Source organism: Narcine bancroftii, chromosome 1 (assembly GCF_036971445.1).
Source record: "Narcine bancroftii isolate sNarBan1 chromosome 1, sNarBan1.hap1, whole genome shotgun sequence".
In the NCBI taxonomy this organism is placed as follows: domain Eukaryota; kingdom Metazoa; phylum Chordata; class Chondrichthyes; order Torpediniformes; family Narcinidae; genus Narcine; species Narcine bancroftii.
The window spans coordinates 228,751,309-228,771,093 of record NC_091469.1 but is presented as its reverse complement, the minus strand read 5'-3'; the positions used below and the strand labels follow the sequence as shown (position 1 = coordinate 228,771,093).

The 19,785-nt window shown below is 38.6% G+C and overlaps 1 protein-coding gene across 11 annotated transcripts in view; it reads right to left on the bottom strand.

The window, feature by feature from the left end:
* The window catches only part of ppip5k2 (diphosphoinositol pentakisphosphate kinase 2), a 148,423-nt gene that overhangs the window by 64,512 nt on the left and 64,126 nt on the right, over window positions 1-19,785 (bottom strand). For 10 of the 11 annotated variants that reach the window (XM_069892389.1, XM_069892399.1, XM_069892406.1 and 7 more), the window contains exons 16-18: window positions 11,364-11,485; window positions 10,303-10,485; window positions 2,548-2,689 (exon numbers count right to left, since the gene is read on the bottom strand). In XM_069892389.1, the coding sequence (XP_069748490.1) occupies window positions 2,548-2,689; window positions 10,303-10,485; window positions 11,364-11,485 (447 nt within the window). The remainder of the gene's footprint in view (window positions 1-2,547; window positions 2,690-10,302; window positions 10,486-11,363; window positions 11,486-19,785) is intronic. The other variant, XM_069892407.1, reaches the window with a different exon arrangement.

Below are 19,785 nucleotides of genomic sequence, written 5' to 3'. Positions count from 1 at the left end.
GCCATGCTCAAGTGGGACTCTGACGCGCTGTTAGTACCATTTTGAATACAATGGAGCACTTGTGTACTCAAGTTAAGAATTTAATGCTTATAAAAACCTTCCCTTGTTCTTTGTCTTTGTTTTAATTGCTGATGCTGTACAAGTGTTATTCTGATGCTACTGGGCTGGGATCGGGGCTCAGGTGAGAGTCAGCAGTATCAGTGTTGGGATCTCCTACTGGTAGGCATACTGATTCCACACTGGAGTTAGCAGTCGAAGCGTCAGGAGCTCCGGTGAGCAGGTGGTTGGGGTCTGGGTTAGAGTTAGCGACTGTGGCGTCAGGAATTTTGTTGCATGATTGGCTGGGGCCAAAGTTGGTGGTGGTGTCATCAGGAACTGCAGTGAATCGGCGGCTGGGGACAGTGTTCAGGTCGGCTGGGGTGGTGGTGTGAGTTCCATCAGGGTCGGTGGCTGTGCCAGGGTTGGCGGCCATGTCATCGGAAACTGCGGTGAATCGGCGGTCAGGGGTAGTGTTCGGGTAAGCTGCCGTGGTGTCAGGAATTCTGATGGGTCAATGGCCGGGGCCAGAGCTGGAGTTGGTGGCTGTGACGTCGAGAACTCCAGTGAGTTGGTGGGCAGAATTTATTGTCATTAACAAGTCAAGTAATTTGGTGTTTTGTGGCAGCATTATAGAGCAAACATTCATATTATGAACCATCTTACAACAATAATATTAAAAAACAAAAATAGTAGTGGACATAAAGTAAGGCAATGTCTTTGGTTCATTGATTATTCAGGAATCCGATGGCAGCGGGGAAGAAGCTGTCCTTGTGCCTTTTAGTGCTCGTCTTTAGGGTCCTGTATCTTTTTACCCCTCAAAGGTAACAAAGTGAAGAGGGCATGACCTGGGTGGTAGGGGTCTTGGAGGAGAGAGGTTACTTTTTGAAGACACTGCCACATGTAGATATCCTCAATGGAGTGGTCTGATGCCTGTGATGTCAAAGGCCAATCTAACAATCCTCTGGAGTTTTCCTTGTCCAGAGAGTTGGCACCTCCACACTAGACAATGATGTAACCAGCCAGAATGCTCTCCACGGTAAACCTGTAGAAGTCTATGAGAGTCTTCAGTGACATACTGAACCACCTCAGTCACCTCACAAAGTATAGCCACTGGTGAGCCTTCTTCGTGATTGCATCAACATGGAAGCTCCAGGACAGATCCTCAGATATGCTGACAGCAAGGAATTTGAAGCTTTTGACCCTCTCCACCACTGGGCCCTTAATGAGGACTGGTTGTGTTCCCCTGACTTTCTCCTGAAGTCCGCAATCATCTCTTTGCTTTTGCTAATGTTTAGCGCAAAGTTGTTGGTGTGACACCATTCAAAGAGGTGTTTGGGTTGGCGGCCGTGACATCAGGAGCTCTGGTTAGTTGAAGGCCAATGTTCGGGTCAGCGGCCATGTCACTGGGAGCCCTGTTGGATTAGTGACCAAAGCCAGTGTTCGGGTTGGCGGCCAGGGCTGGAGTTTCCCAGCAGATTCCACGATGGCACTGAGGAGGTGACGGGGATCTGAGTGGGGACCTCAGACACCTGGGCAGGATTGGCGATGGTGGTGGGAAGGTGTCAGGACCGGTGACGGCGTCAGGATCGGTGACGGCTGATACAAGTATTCTGCTGTTTAAACTAGGCAGCAGATTAGATATCAGGAAAATGCAGTTAACTGATACATGTTCAGTTCTGAGCATTTCAGATAATCAGAAATTACTGTATTAAATATTTCATATTTCCATCTTTAACTCTCCAATTGTCCCAACAGAGAGCAACACAAGCCAGAACCACATTTCAACTTCCAAATAGCGGACAACAATCTTCAGGGCTCCATACTGAATTCATTCATTTTAAATCATCACCTATTCCAGTCTTGCACAGGTTATCTTACATTTTCAGCAGTCTTCCCACACCCCTCCAATTTCTAACTCCTGTCTCATTTCAGATGTTCTTCAACTCCTAGTTGCAGCTGCTCTACACAGAACATCAACACCACATGTGGCACTTATTCACGACTGGTCTCCATCCTATCACCATTTCTTTCCTCCATTCCCTTTTGAAGGTAAAACTATGATTTCATGAGAACTGGGAGAAATTAGAACTGGCATCAACCCAGAACATTTCTTTTATTTCACTTGGTACAGATGATGTCAGAGTTGTTGACATTTTCCAGCATTTCTTTTTTTTATTTTAGATTTCTTGCATCAACAATATTTGGCCTTTAGATCCCTTTCTTTTATTTTCTATTATGAGTAATTGCTTACTGGTAATTTGGACTCTCATTTTTTTTTAAACCAACCTATTATCCATTAAACTCTTTCTCCCAACATTATATGCTTTAACTTGTGTCATGAATCTACAGTAATACATTATCAAATGACTTGTTCTTTCATAAATTATACTTTTACTATCACCTGATCACTTGTTTGCTTTCCTCATTGCTTTTTGACATCAGACCTCATCATTTCATTTTTTTGACCCTCCTCTCCTTTACTGTCTGAACATAAATGAAACATCTTACCAGCTGATTTAGGGTCTTCCATCCTCTGCCTAATCTGGGATGTCAGACTCTGGATCAAGGTGTAGGCCTTATCACAGGTTGTAACAGGGTTTTTGATTAACTGCATAGACTTAATTATAGAACTGTTTTTAGTTGGAGCAAGCTGAAAAAATATTAAAGAAATATTATGAGAGATCTCATTGCATAAAATTAATAAAACCACAGAAGAGTGAAAAAGGGGAAAAGGAGAATGAAAGGGAAAGAACAAAAAAATCTGAATACAAATTAGAAAGCACATCTTTCTCATTATTGACACTCAAAAGGTACCATTCTAATATCACAGGCGTGCAGAAAATATTAATGTCAACCAGGCATGCTGAAGGAAATTTGGGCTTTTAAATGGAAACTCAGAGTGATCTTGGATTGGGAAAAACAACAAGTATTTTTTTAAATGACAACTTTTTCTTCAAAATATGGCCACTACATGCAAATAAATGTCAAGACAAAATAGATCAAGCCCAAAAGAAAACATGCTTTTTACACTAGTCTAAACTGGGACTATTTTCACATACATTGTATGCTCCTCAATTTGTATTTTAGTTGTGAGAAGAATACAAAGCCAAATAAGTAGTACAGGTACGCATTGTTTAACGTCTGTTCAGACAACGTCCAACCACATACATCTGTGGTCCCATAATTATTCAGTTACTGTGAGGAAGTCTGCAACAATTTAGAAAAAGTGATAGCTAGCTATAGGAAATTGTATTTTGTATACCCAATTGATCCGATTGCCCCGCTCTCTCCTCACAGCCCCATGTCGGTCCCCACACTAATCCCTCTGCCCCACTTTCTCACCACAGCCCTGTGTCAGTCCCCACACTGATCTGACTGCCTCGTTCTCCCCCCACAGCTCCTTGTTGGTCTCGACATTGATCCCACTTCTTAACTCTCTTCCCACAGCCCCGTTGGTCCCCATACTGATCCGACTTCCCCACTCTCTCCCCACAGCCCAGTGTTTGTCCCCACACTGATCCACTCTCTGTCTACAGCCCTGTGTCAGTCTCCACACTGATCCCTACTTAAAAATTATATTAAAAAGTTTACAGGTGCACTAAAGTATCCCATATAGCTTTGGTAAGAATATAATGTGGTGTTTGCACAATGTCCACATAGCATAACACCCAATTTCACAGAACGTATTGTGGACGCTAAACGATGCTTGCCTGTAATCACAGGTTACTTAATAGAGGCATAAAAGATTACAATCAAGGTAACTAAGATTTTGCGAAGTACAGAAAGGGTTTACAGCTGGCATCTTTTTTCCTTGGTCGCCAATAGTAACAACCAGAGGACATTTGTTTAAGGGAGCAGAGAAACCTTTTGGGGAGATGTCATAGAATGTGGGTGCTTGGAATGCATTGCAGGGGGTGATGGTGGAGGCTGGTACAATAGATAGGCACATGGATGTAAGAAAAATAGAGGATTATGGGGGTGAGGTCAGGAAGAATAAATTGTTGTAGAGTATTTACATGGGTAAATATGCAGTAATATTTTATGTTTCATCAGAAATCCAAACGAATGCAATTTTTCAAGGATAACACCAAATAACCACATTCAGGATAAAGGATAACATAACAGGTGCCTAAAACGCCAGCTATCAACAATAGGTTCAGACAAGATGGTAGGGTCATTCCTATTTATTTAGATCTGTCTGGTTCTTCTAAACATACAAATAAGGTGCAGGCTACTAAGCCCTTCAAGCCTGCTACATCATTCAATACAGAAATTTATAACCATTGAACACTATAGCACAAAAACAGGCCCTTTGGTCCATCTAGTCTGTGCTGAACTATTTATTCCATTGAGTCCCATCAACCAGTATCTGGAATGTAGCCTTCCATAACAAACCCATCCATGATTCCATCTTCTCTTACATGTCCAAATCAAATCTGCACCCACCACCTCTGTTGGCAGCTTGTTCAACACTCCCACCACCCTCTGAGTGAAAAGGTTCTCCCTAATGCCCCCCTTAAACATTTCACCTTTCCCCTGTATTGTGTATGCACTCACACAATTAAGACTCGGAGACGTGATGCTTTCTCATGCTTTACTTCTATCTAACCTGGCTACTGACACACAGGGTTATATATGTGGGCATCATGATGTCCAGCAGAGGGCGGTCTTATACCCAACACCCTAAACCCATGTAATCTAGTTCTTGATTCACCCAACTTCAGTGGAAAAAACCTGTATACATTTACTCTGTCTAAGCCCTTTGTAATTTTGCACACCTCTATCAAATCTCCCCTCATTCTCTAATCCTCCAGGGAGTAATTTCCCTGCAACTCAATTCCTCATGTCCCAACAACATCCTTGTAATTTTTTTTCTGCACTTTCAAACTTAGCGATATCCTTCCTGAGGGTCGGTGACCAAAATTGCGCACAATATATCCCAAATCTGACCTCATCGATGCCTTGAACAACTTCAACATAACATCCCAACTCCTATACCCAATACTTTGATTTATGAAGGCTGATATGCCAAAAGCTTTTTCGTTGATGGCTGTTACAAGGGGATGATTGGCTGGTTGATATTTTGGGATTCAAATGTTTCAAAAGGGATAAGGGAAGGAGGTAAAAATGGTGGGGGAGCACATTGCTTATCGGGGGTAGTATCACAGCTGCAAAAAAAGGGAAGACGTCATGGAGGGATCTTTTACTGAGTCAGTGTGGATCAGAAGTAGGAAGGGAACAATCACTCGACTAGGAGGGGAACCTTAGGTTCCCCAGTAGCTTTCAGGCCACTGAGGGGCAGAAATGTAGATAGATTATGGAAGGGTGCAAAAATAATAGGACTGTTCACATGAGTGACTTCAACTTTCCTCATGATTAGCACCTCCATAGTACAAAAGGGTTAGATGGAGCAGAATTTGTTAGGCGAGTCCAAGGAGGATTTCTGACACTGTATCTGGACCAGCCATCTAGGCAAAAGATCATACGAGACTCTTACTAGACCATGAACCTTGTCAGGGTACAGACCTATCAGAGGGTAAGCATTTCAGAGGTGAACCATAACTCCCTGACCTTTTGCACAGCCAATGACTAGGAGAGGAGCAGATGATATGGGAAAATATTTAAATGGGGCAGGGTGAATTGCAATGGTATTTGGCAGGAACTTGGAAGCATTAACTGGGAGTGAATATTCTAGGGAAATTCATGACAGAAATGTGGAGGTTGTTTAGGGATCATTTGCATGGGGGTCTGTCCCACTGAAACAGGGAAAGGTTGACAAGAGAGGTAGAAGATTTAGTCAAGTGAATTAAGGAGGCATACACAAGGTTTTGGAAGCAAAAATCAGGCAGGGCTCTGGAGAATTATAAGATAGCCAGAAAGAAACTTAAGAAAGAAGGGACTTAGGAAAGTCAGAAGGGAGCATGAAAAGGCCTTGGGAAGAATTAAGAAAAATACCCAAGGCGTTCCAACACACGAAGAACAGAAGGATGACTAGAGTGAAGGTAGGACTGCTCAGGGATAAAGGGAGAGGACATGTGCCAGGAGGCAGAAGTGATATGGGAGGTCCTGAATGAATACTTTGTTCAGTGTTCATCAGGAAGAGGGGCCTTGATGAATGAGAGGTCAGCACAAAACAGACTAATGTGCCGGACCATGTCCAGGTTAAGAAAGTGGTAGTATTTGAGCTTCTGAAAATGATTTGGAAAGACAAGCCCCAGGGGCCAGACGAAATGTACTCCAAATTAATTCGGGAAGTGAAGAAAGAGCTTGCTGAGATGTTGACAATGATCCATTGTACCAGGTAGCAGGAGAAAGGTAATAAGGAGAATCCTGGGAATTAGAGACCAGTCAGTCATACAAACCCCTGGAGAGCATTCCAGGGACAAACCTGATATGCATTTGGAAAAGCATAATCTTGTTAAGGAGAGTCACCATGGCTTTGCATGAGGCAGATTGTGCATCACGGGCCTAACTGAGTTTTTTTTGAGGAGGTTACAAAATAAAATGATGAAAATAGGGCAATGGATATGGTGTATATGGATTTTAGAGAGGTGTTTGACAAACAAAGTTTCCCATGGTAGGTTCCTCCAGAAAGTCATGAGGGCTGGGATCCAAGGAGCCTTGACAGTTTGGATTTGGAATCAGGTGGCCCATAGAAAGCTGAGGATGCTAACAGATGGAGCGGGATCTATTCTGGGACTCTTGCTCTTAGTGATTTTTGTCAATGTTTCAGATCAGGAAGTGCAGGGGTAGATTTATAAGTTGCAAATTACTCAAGGGATGCTGGTGCAGTGCGTAGTGTAGAAGTTTCTCATAGGTTATAACAGGTATAAACACAATTCAAAATTGGGCAGAGAAGTGGCAGACGGAGCTCAAACCAAAAATTTGAAGTAATACATTCTGGATGACTGAACATGAATACAGAGTATAAGTTTAATGGCAGGATTCTTAGCAGTATGGAGAAACAGATAGATCTTGGGATCCAAGTCCCTAGAACACTTAATGTTGCCCTGCAGACTGATGGTATATGGTATGCTGGCCTTCATTAGTCAGGGGACAGAGTTCAAGATGCACAAGGTAATGTTGCAGCTCAATGAAACTCTGGTTAGACCACATTAAGCATATTGTGTGCAGATCTGGCCACCTCATTATAGGAAGAATATGGAAGTTTTAGAGAGAGTGCAGAGATTTACCAGGATACTGCCTGGATTAGAGAATATGTCCCAAGTCGGCAATACCAGAGCACATCCATTTAATGTGTGTGTGTGGAAGAGCATTGAGATGTCAGAGTTAGGGTTTTTTTTTAAAAAAAGAGAGTGGTGAGTTTGTGGAACACACAGTGTTCTACAGGGGATAGTGGTGGAGGCTGGCACAATTGGGACATTTGAATGTAATAAAAATTGAAGGTTATGGGTCAGGAGGGATGAAAGGAGGGATGAGGGAAGGATTAGATTAATCATGGAATTGGTTTAAATAGGTTGTCATAATACTGTGAGTCTAAGGGCCTGTACTGACTAGTGTTCCACATTCAATTTCTGATCGGACAGTAATCTCATCTTTATAATCCTTCTTACTAACAGTTACCTTTCAACGTTTCCTGATAAAGAGTCTATCCAAATATATTCAAAATATCAGCTTGCAGTGCCCTTTGACAAAGAGAGTTCCAAAGATGCACAACCCTCGAGGTACAAAAATCAAAGCATTATGTATTTTAAATAGGAATCCTCTTGGTTCTAAAATCTCTTACAAGAATCATCAATTCCACATCCATCTTGCCAAGACCCTTCAAGATCACATATGATCCATCACCTCTCACTCTTAAGTGGATACAAGTATAGCCCTTGAATCTTTCTAATAAGACAACTTGCCCAGACCAGTATCAGTCTCATAAACTTTCCCAGAACTTCTCCCTGACATTTAATCATTATCTGAAATCTCTCAATCTCCAAAGGACATCTTTAACAAAATGCCACAGATATATCTGTGCATGAATAAATAGGTACTGCTAGCTCACAGGGACAAATTAAGGCTTTGTGTGCTGTGGGGAGAAGTTAAAACCAATCTTCTTTGCATTCAAAACTCGAGAGCTCCTCACATATTGCCAAGAAAAGGAACTGCAAAACCCTACAGCCTTTGGTTGCTTGTTACATGATACAATCAGTAATGAATGAGACAGAGGGACCGAGGTTTCCTTGCCCATTCAAGAGTTTTCCCTTTGATTGGAAGTCTACCAAGAGGAGTACAAAATTTTAAATGAAGAAAACACATAAATGAGTATGTGTAGAGTATATATTGTGTCTCTAACACAGTAAAATATCCCAGGATACTTCACAGAGACAGCATCGGACAAAATTCTGTACCAAAGGAAGAAAGGAGCTATTAGCTCCGATACAAGGACAAAGTTGGTTTTAATTATTATTAATAAAGGAAAAGCATGGAGTAATTTAGGAGGAATATTCTAGAAATTGCATTGCATCTGAAGCCACAGTTGCCAACGATGAAGTAATTAAAACAGAGGATAAGGAAGTCAGGTTTGAAGGCCAATATATACTTAACAGATGTTGACAATTGAATAATAATGGCAGAACTAATCAAGCACAATTCCTTTGAGATCTTGACCGGAATTGGCAAGCCCCTATCATTGACATTTCAAAAAATGCCTGAACTAGGTTACATCAGCCACGTATATATTAACCCTGGAATGGAGTGGTCAAAAGAGACACTCTCTTGAGAGCAATGGTTGAAATGAAATGGAACTACAACGCTTCCCAAATAATGAAAAAATAAATTTGGAAGCTTGTTCACAATATGGGAATAGGAAAATGGCATGCTTAAGAAATACCTACATCTGTATCCAATTCCTCACCATTATTCATGCATGGCCTTAAAACTGAAGCCAATCACATCTTACTCAACTCCATGTAAACATACTTACAGCACTATCTTTTAGAATGGGGTCAAAATTGTAAATTAGCCATTTTTCACCTTCCTGCCAATTTCATTATTCTTGATGTCTTACAACTATTTCAGATTTGGGTCTTCAGACATCTATATCACAAGTTTTTAAATCAGTAAGCTCATAGTTCCAGCACAGAATGGGCTTTCAAATGCTGCCCACGACAGCAAAGACTCAACGCACCCATATTAAAGCTGTAAAATAGATAGAACATCAATAAACTTGTAATATCTTCTGTGCCATATCCTCTCACATTTACTCTTATGAGATATGCCAAGCCTTTGTCACTCTTTATCAGCTCAAACTACTTCATCTTTAATTGCTTGAAATACAATACTTTAGGAAGACAATCTTTTGTGTCAACTTTCTCCACCAGAAATTATTGTTCTCTCCTTGGTATATGCAAGATCCAAAGTCTTAAGTCACACCAGATGTCACAATTTATGGATCTTAACTGTACAATTCATTCAGAAAAATGCAGGGTGAAAATTGTATCTATCAATAAAAGTACTAAATTAATTTTTTGTTGCAATTTAAAGATGGAATAGGATTACCAAAATATATGAGAATTCAATACAAAATGAATTATCAACATTGTGATACAATATCAGATGACCTGATATTAATTGGTTAAAATGAAAACTCATAAACACCATTCTCAGAAAAATTATAATCCAAAACCAAAAAGATCAAGGAGGAGAGGAAAGCAACATTTATATTATGGTACAATATCCCTCTTTATCCTCACTACAACCTTTTTCCGGCCTAAATAGGATGATTGTCAGTGATTTGGATATTAAAACATTCCTGGATGATTTGTATCAAAAGCTTCTTTTACTGTTCCTGCATTCCAAAAGTACCCTTGCCACAATCTCTGAAATTATTTCACTAAACCCTTCAACCCTTCCATGCCTTTTCTTCTAATTACCCATTTATCTCAACCTAATCATCCTTCCTTCTCCTCCCACCCCCATTAACTTTAAAATCAAATAATATAACTAGTTTTCCGGCACGCTTCCTAAACTTTCCATCCTAATTGCACCGTGTACATTTTTAGGTTCCTCTCTGTGAAACACTTCAGCATTTTTTTCATATTACAATCATTGTATGAATGCAAGGAGGTGAGGAAATATTATGCTCTCGGGAAAAAGAGTTGCATACATTTCAGGTTGTTCAGATTTATCTGAAAACTGTGATGAAAAGATTACATTAAATATGATACCAGTTCTTTTATGATGACCAAGAAACAGTTTTTGATTCAATGAGAATATAAAGGTGAGCATGGAAAGAAGCTGGCAATCACATACCTTTTCATAATCTTCAATGGTGAAGTCTCGGTCTTTCTGTAGAATCTCATGAAGCCGAGCTTTAACTCGCTGCTGACAACTACTCAGGGAATCACTGTCACTGTCTAACAAGCCATTCATGTTAGCACTTTTAACCATCTGTACAAGAATTGGGGTTAGCTCCCCTTCCAACGCAAGCAATCCCTATTTACAAATAGTCAAAACCAATTTGAGACATTATTTCACAAAACAGATGCATCCCATTTGTTGTTTTTCCAAACAGACCACATCTTAAATCACTTCCAGCAACACTATTGCTCCAATAAATATAATTAACCAAAATTCACAGATCCAGGCTTGATTTCTGATCGGAGGATGGGTTGGATGTGAGATTTAAAGACTGGGAAAAGATGAATTTACAATTTAATTTTAATGAAATATGAAAAGATGTTTCAGATTTAAACACGAGAACTCAAAAGTCTTGTGATCAGTAACTTTTTCCTAGTACAACTTCTGAACAGTTGAAGGTTACAAAATATTCATTTTATATGAACTTGCAATGCATTGAAAACATCTGTTCAAAGAAGTTTCAGTGCAATTGTCATTCAAATCCTTATAGGGCCCACAACTGGTTTTAAATCAAAGTGCATAGCAAATTCTAGGCAGCCTTGACAGTTTCACTTAAACTATATCAGAAACCTAATTTCATAATGTAATATAAATTAACCCATTGAAACATTTGGATGCCAGATAAAGACGTGAATTAAAGCATAGCTGTTTTCCAGACGGATGATTAGATCAGTATTAATCAATGAAATCTTGTAATATTGTCTAAAATGTAGGGATTAAAACTAATGGACATTCCCATCAGATGAAATTATTTGATGGGTTATAATCATTGCAGTGTTCATACATCAAATCAGTGAATGAAATTTGAAGGAGAAAGTATTTTGAGAAAAATTCTGAACTATTCAAACATCAAACATCATTAGTTATTACTGGTCTCATTAATAACCAGCAACACAGCTTTAAAATATTCTTGTGTTTGGTTTAAACACAACTGCTTTTCGTAGACTTCAAACCTTAGCAAAGGCTGCCGCTGTCATTTGAACTCTCCCTTCATCTGAAGCATAGATCTTCAAATCATGGCGATATGTACTGTGCAATCGGAGCAAACCACAGCCTGGAAATCCTGCATAATCTCCTGAAACAACATTTAACATACAAATATTGAAAGCAAGGTTGGACAAATTTAATGGTATAAAATAATGAACTTCTTCCAAACTAGTTGCAGAGACACTTAAAAAAAAATGTAAACAAATCAATATGCACCATTAAATCTTGGGCCTGTTGCCTAAGAGGATGATGGAAGCGGACAATATAATTAATTTCAAAATGAAATTGGATCGGGGCTTGAGAGAAATAAACTTGCAAGGATGCTGGAAGTGTAAAAGTCTGAGATGTTTGCTTTGCAAGGACAAATCACTTTTATGGATACTGCATTCCTGTGCACAAATCTTAAAAAATTAATAATTTCATGTCAGTTTCATTACTTAGCCACTGGATGGCTCAATAAGCAAACTTTTAAAAAATATTTTATTTTTTAATAAATATACATTGAAAGACTCTCCAATTTTATATATATATATATATGCAACTTTTCATCTCAGCAGTCCATCATGCTATATGTAGAAGGGTGTGGGATTTCCAAGTAATTGAAATACATTTCTTAGTCACTGTTAAGGCTATTTCCACAAACAAAATTTGGAATTTAGTTAATTACTTATTTCAATGAAGTTGCCTAAAAGATAAAGCTCCTGATCACAGGTGAAGACTACCCCTATTATTCTTGTTAATATTTCAGTAATATCCTGCCAGAAAGGTGTCACCTTCACACATGACCACATAACACGTAAAAACGTTGCTTTTTCTGTCCCACACCTAAAACATTTCCGATATACAATTTCTGTGGTGTGAGATATAAATGGTGTTGGAAATTGTATTGCACTAATCTGTATCTTGCATTTATAATTGATGTCATGCTATCTAAACACTAATTAGACCAACATCTTTCCATATTGCAACATCTAGATCCAACTCCCATCTCTCTCTCTCGACACTTTCATTCTGGAGAGCATAGTACATCTTAGTTATAAATTTAGGTGTATTCCCCAGCCAAATGGTTAGCTCCATTTCACTAATTTAAGTTGGGGTCAAACTTGGCCCCCATCTTTCTCTTCGGAATGATCTTAGTTGGAGAAACAAAAGAAGCTCCCATTAGCTACTCCACATTTATTTAATTGTTCAAAAGACATAAGAGATCCCTCCATATAACAATCATCAATAGATCTTATTCCTTTGTCATACCATGAATTCAATATTTTGTTACCCAGATTCATAGGCAGCGGCACATTTTTACATCATGGTGTCTTAATGATATCCCTGTTTTTTTTACCAATCCACTCATTTACTTCTTGCCATCTTCTGATCATATGTATTAATATAGGGCTATATTTTTTTTGTTATTAACTTAGCATTCCACTTATAAATAAAATCCTTTGTTGTTTCTTCTTCTATTGAATTCAATCCCATTCAGATCCAAGGGGGATTGTCTTCTTCTTCAAAAAATGATAAAAATTTCGCTTGTGCTGATAATAGTATTTCTTAAAGTCCGGAAGTCTAAGTCCTCCCATGTTAGCTTTATCAATGAAATTCTCGGCACTTTCCATAGGAAATGCCTTATGTAATTATTCAATAATTTAAAGAAATTTTTAGGTAGTGCAAAAGGCAATGACTGAAAAAGACACTGTAATCTTGGCATCACCTTCATTTTAATACAATTTACTCTTCCCACTAGAGTATTTGGCTAGTCTTTCCATTTCTGTAAATCTTTCTCTATTTTTTTCTAAAAGAGGAGTGTAATTATATTTATTCAAGTTCTATAAATTATGTCATTATTCCTAAATATTTGATTCCATCTGTCTTCCATTTAAATCTAGTACCTTTTCGATATCTTTCATAATCAAAAAATTTTCAATAGCATTATCTTACCCTTGTCCATATTTATTTTATGACCTGATATTCTTTCATATTTGTATAATTTTGTTTGTAAATTTATCAAGGATTTCAGCTGGGTCAGACATATATAATAGCACATCGTCAGTAAATAAACTAATTTTATGTTCTACCTGTCTAACTTTGAAACCATTAATATCTCGATCTCTCCTTATGATCTCCGCTAGTGGTTAAAATAGCTAGAATAAAAAATGCTGGAGACAGAGAACAGCCCTGTCTATTCGATTAACTCAAGGAAAAACTGCTGATATCTGATTGTTAGTTATAATTTTGGCTTGTGGTTTATGATGAAGAGTTCTTATCCAGTTTATAAATTTTCTGCCTATACCAATGTTTAAATAAGGAAGACCATTCTAATTGATCAAATACTTTTTCTGCATCTAGAGAGATGATTATGCTTGCATTCAACTTTGATTTTTCCATATGTATTATTTCAATAGTCTACTTAGACTATTTGAAGAATGTCTTCCTTTGACAAATCCCACCTGGTCTGTATGCATTACTTTTGGTAGATATTGTCCCAGTCTATTAGCTAATGCCTTTGCCAATATTTTATAATCAACATTGAGGAGTAATATATGATGAAGTTTTTAATGGGTCGCTACCTTTCTTCAGTAGCACTGTAAATATTGCAGTAGAGAAAGATTCTGATAGGGTCTGGGTCTTCACTGCCCTGTCCAATAAATCCATCATAAGAGGTATCAATAAATCTTTAAATTGTCTGTCGAACTCAGGAGGAAACCCATCCACCCCTGGAGATTTGTTAGCTTGTAAACTACCCAAGGCTTTATCAATTTCTTCTCTCGTGAAAGAGGCATCTACATAACTTCGTCCTTTATCTTCTAATTTTGGAAGTTCAATATTTGTTAAAAATTCATCCATCAAACTTTCATCTAATAATTCTGATTTATATAGTTTCATATAATATTGCCTAAAATATTATTGATTTCTTTTTGATTACATGTTATAATATAATATTGGCCTGTTTTTATTGCATTTATCATTCTAGATGACTCTGCCTTTAACTGCCAAGATAAAAAGCTTTGTGTCCAATTTCCTAATTCATAATATTTTTGTTTGGTTTCTAATGTAGGTTTTTCTCCATTCTATACATTTGTAATGTGTTATATTTCAATATTTTATTCTCTATATTCCTGTGACCTTGTTCTGATTCTTTTTCCAATTTTATTACTAGACCATCCAACTCTGTAGCATATTCTCTCAAGATTTGTTGTATTAGAAATTATTTGTTACCTTAGATAAGCTTTAAGCATATCCTACATTAAAAAGCTATTGTCAGTATTAGAAAGGTTAGTATTACAGAATAGTTCTATCTGTTAATAAACTCACAAAAGTCCCTCCTTTTCAACAGTGCGGCATTGAGACACCATCTATTTACACTTTCTTGTTTTTCCATTATTGCAAATGGTGAATGATCTGATAGAAGTCTTGTCAAATATTCAATTTTTACCACACTACTTTTTAACTGAGCAGATATTAAAAACAAATCTCCTTACATCTTAATCATATACTCTTGAGTAGAATGAATAGACTCTTTCTATGGGGTTAAGCTGCCTCCATATATCAACCAAATTTAAATCCTTCATATATGATAGATTTTGGCCTTGTCATTGTTCTGGCTGATTTATCCATAATTGGATATAGACAAAAATTGAAGTCTCCTCTGACCAGTATATTTCATTTTCCCTTTGTTGCTTTAAAAAAGATATCTTTCATAAAGACTTCATCATAATTTGATGCATAGATGTTCATAAGTGTCCATGATTCTGCATAAATTTGACAATGTGCCATTACAAATCTTCTGGCTTGGTCAGTCAGTGTCCCTTCTATTATTATTGATATATTTTTGTTAATTAGAATCGCTTCTCCTCTTGCTTTTGAATCAAGTGAAGATGATTATTACTGTCCCTCCCATCTTCTTTTTAATTTAGCAAGTTCCGATTTGGCAAGTTGCATTTCTTGTAGAAAGACTATATCTGCCTTTAATTTTTTTAGATGTGCCAAGACCCAACTTTTTTTCACCATCCTGTTTATCCCATTAACATTAAGACTAATAAATTTTAATGTTCTATCTATATTGATTTTTAAACAAATATTGTTTAACAACAAAAACTTTTTCGATTGTTTTGATTTTCCCCTTTAAAAAACTCATACCCTAACCCTGCCCTGACGGTGACATATACAGGAAAGCCCGAAAGCAAAAAAAAAGCCTGTGGAATCTCTTGATGAAGAAGAGACCCTCCCTTTAGCGCCTTCTTTTATAGATGCTCCTCTCTGGGCACCTCCTGAGAATGGAATCTCTACCTTGCTACTACTTTTTCCAAGTTTTCTGTCTTTTCTGAGCTCTCCAAAAACATTTCATTGAAATTTGCTTTTCAACAATAAATAAGATGGAGGTTTTTTTAAGTCACATTTTAAACATTCTTCAGTCTTCTTTGGCAACCAGTCTTTTCCTAAACCTCACAGGAAGTCTTCCACCTCATTCTAAGTCTTGAAAAATTGTTCACTACCTCTGCTACTTCAACCCTCAGAATCGTGGGATATATCATTAAATAATCAAGTTTTTGGAATACAGTTGTCTTTTTACATCAAACTCCTTCCTTTGCTTAATCAAAGTAGGACTGAAATCTTGAGAAAATAGTACTTTTTCATGGTCAATCTTAGGTGGGTCATTATTTTGTTTAGAGTATTCATCTGCTGCTCCCAGAATTGTCTCCCATTTCTGGTAATCAGAAATCTTACAAGGATCGGTCATCCTTGTAAGGATGACCTTACAAGGTCCTTACAAGCTCTATTGGGACCAATGGTCCAGTGAGCCCTTTCAACATGCAGTTTTTCTTTGAATTAGCCTTCTCCCAGCACTCACGGGATTCATGTTTCGAAGAAGTTCACCAAATCCCTTCCCTCGATTCCTTCTCTCAGTCCAATAATTCAAACATAATTTCATCTGCTAAAATTCTCCACGTGGTTGATCTTGTCCAGCAGACCTTGTATATCCAACTCCCAATGATTTGCATCTTTCTCCAAAGCTTATCTTGTGTTTTTCCCAAGTCTACTTCTGCTTGGGACATTCTTTCCACTAAGTCTTCAATGATTTCTTTAATTTCAATCATCCTTTCAGTCATGACTCTCATTACATTTTCAACGCCAACAAATCAGTTGTTCAAGTTTTCCACTTTCTCCAGGATATTTAGTTCTTGTCCCAATTCCTCACCTCTGCTGGGTCCGCCGGGCCTGAGGCCACTCTTTTGCCACTCCCTTTCGGGCTTTCGCTTGATGTTCCTGGCTGAGTAGAAACTTCATTTTTTTGTTCTCGGCTGCCTTAGTGCTTGTTTTGTCCATTTTTTAGTGACAAATTCTTAATTATAACATTTTAACTGTCTTTTTGATACTCTTCACAGAGATATCGATCAAAACACGCCTAAGTCCCTCACATGGCCATGCCCCCCTATAAGCAAACATTTTAAAGAACATTGGGGCAGCACAGTTAACACAACACTAATATAGTACCAGCGACCAGGGTTCAAATCCGCAGCTGTCCGTAAGGAGTTTGTACGCTCTCCGTGTCTGTGTAGGTTTATTCTGGATGATCACGTTTCCTCCCGCCCACTTCCAAACATAAGGGGGCTGAAAGCCAATTGGGGTATTTGATCAGCACATACTCATGGTCTGGAAGGGGCTGTTACCGTGCAGTAAGTCAAAATTTAAATTTAATTTAAACAAGTGGTTTTTTTTCATTATTTGGAATGTGGATTTTGCCTGGTGAGCCCAGTAGTTATTGGGCATTCCCAAATGGCCTTGAAAAGGCAATGGAGACCCACCATTAATGTGGCAGTACTCCCTTATTGCAGTTGAGTGTGAGGGCTAGGATTTGGACCTAGCACAGGGAGTGTCAGGAGTTTGGTAGCTACTCTTGGGTAGTCTAAACGAGTAACTGCAATTCATCATATACAAACTCCATACAAAGTGCACTGTTAGTGAAGGTAAGAAACAAATGATCAGGTTGGTGGATAGGGTGCCAATCAAGTACGTTGCTTTGCCCCAATAATATCATTGTCAGGTGATAATTTCACCTGAGAATTTTTTTTAAAATTGCAATAGTTTACAACCTGGAATAAATATAGAAATGTTTGGAAATACTCAGCAGGACAGCAACATCCGTTAGAAGGGAAAGTGTGAGAATTTCAGGTCAAAGGCCCTTTTTGTCAGACTGGAAAAGAGATAAAAGAAGCAGGGATGGTGGGGGGAAGGATATCTATGATAGGGTAAAAGAAAGGTTACCTGAAGACAAGTAGTTAGAGAGTGAGAACACAGACTGAAGAGCATTAAAATTTAGTAAATAAAACTGAGCAAAGTAGGTGTTCTTCTTGAACTGTGGCTTCCTCCTCCCTTGATTAACAAAACCTTGACCACATCTCATCTACTGCCCTGGCTCTCATCTTCTCAAGGATAAAACAAATCTTTATCTCAGCAGAGGTGGGGAGTTGGGACAAGAACTAAATATCATCCTGGAGAAAATGAAAAGCTTGAGCAACTGATTTGTTGGTGTTGAAAATGTAATGAGGGACATGGATGAAAGGATGATTGAAATGAAAATCTTTGAAGACTTAATGGAAAGAATGCCCCAAGCAGAAGTAGACTTGGGAAAAACACAAGATAAGCTAAAAGCTTTGGTCCCAATGCACTAACAGTATCAAGAAGAAAGCATGTCAACATCTCTATTTCGTCAGGAGTTTGTGGAGGTTTGGTGTGACATCGGAAAAACTGACAAATTTCTACAGAAAGTGTGTTGATCAACTGCATCATGGCCACTACTTCTGAGTAGAAAGCCCTGCAAAAAGTAGTGGATACAGCCCAGGACAATCCAGGCAAAACCCTTCCAGCGATGAGTACATCTACAGAAAACCCTGCCGTCAGAGAGAATTGCAATCATCAAGGATCCACACCACCCAGCGCAAGCTCTGTTCTCACTTCTACCAACAGGAAAGGGGTATAGGTGCCACCAGTTTCACACCACCAGGTTCAGGAACAGCTGCTACCCCTCCACCATCAGACTCCTCAACAACAAACTGTCCCACTTGACTCTTACTTTGTACCTTATTGATTTTTTTTTCTCTCTGTACTTCACACAGGTTATTAACACTTCTTTATTTATTTACATGTATGTGCGTATCTTCTTGAATACAGTAATTCTGCCTCATCTACAGGAAAAAGAATCTCAGGGCTTTATGTGATGTCACGTATGCACTCTGACAATAAATCTGAACTTAGAATTTTCAACTTTGAAGTTCCACTAGTCCTTGCTTCTTTCCCACCAGCCTCGGCATTCAACAGACATTCTCTGCTATTTCTGCCACCTTCAAAGTGATTCACCATTAAGTATGCCTTTACCCCTCATGGAGTGAAACATGGAAGTCTGCAGACGCTGTGATTGTACGTATTGAAGAAGGGCTCAGGTATGAAAAGTTGGTTATATATCTTTACCTCCTAAGGACACTGCATGACCTGCTGAGTTTCACCAGTATATTAGTGTTTGTACTATCTTTCTCTCTCATTCCTTTCTTCATTCACAAACCATTCCCTTGGCTCACACTTCCATTTCAACAAACTATCGCCCCCTTCTTACAGCATTTGCCCTTGTAACTGTCCTTGTATCTCTTCCTTTCTCACTATCCAGGAACTCAACAGACTTGCCAGGTGAAGCAGCAATTCACTTTACTTCTTTCAATCAAATGCACAAAGTTCACAACAGGACCTCTTTCAACTCTAAAGAAATGCATATTGGGTAGCATCTTTGCAGAGTAACTGTTCTGTCCGTTGGGTGCAATTGAACTTCCTATTGCTTGTCATTTTAACATGCCATCCCACTTCCACACTCATCTATTCAGTTCCATTATTCCACTATTGCACTGTTACAGTGAGGTCCAATGCAGCATGAGGAACAATCCTTCATCATTCACCTAGGCCACTGCAGCCTTCTGAATTCAATGCTGAATTCTATAATTTGATTTCTCCTTCTGTACATCATCCATCTATAATACTGGCTCAACCTGTTTGTCTTTTTCTGTCTCTGGAAATGGAGGATATGCCCACTCTGACCCATTGGGCATGCCTTCATTCTCTGCATTTCATAACTGCTACATTATGGGGTGACATGGTTAGTGCAACACTATTTACAGTGCCAGCGTCTCTGGTTTGCACTGTATGTAATGAGTTTGTATGTTCTCCCCATGTCTGCCTGGGTTTCCTCTTGGTGCTCCAGTTTCCTCCCATTGTTCAAAACATACCGGGGTTGTAGGTCAGTTGGGTGTAATTGGGCAGCATGGGCTCGTGGGCCAGAGGGCCTACTACCGTGCTGTACATCTAAATTAAATTAAAAATTATATTGTTTACCTTCTTCCTAACTGG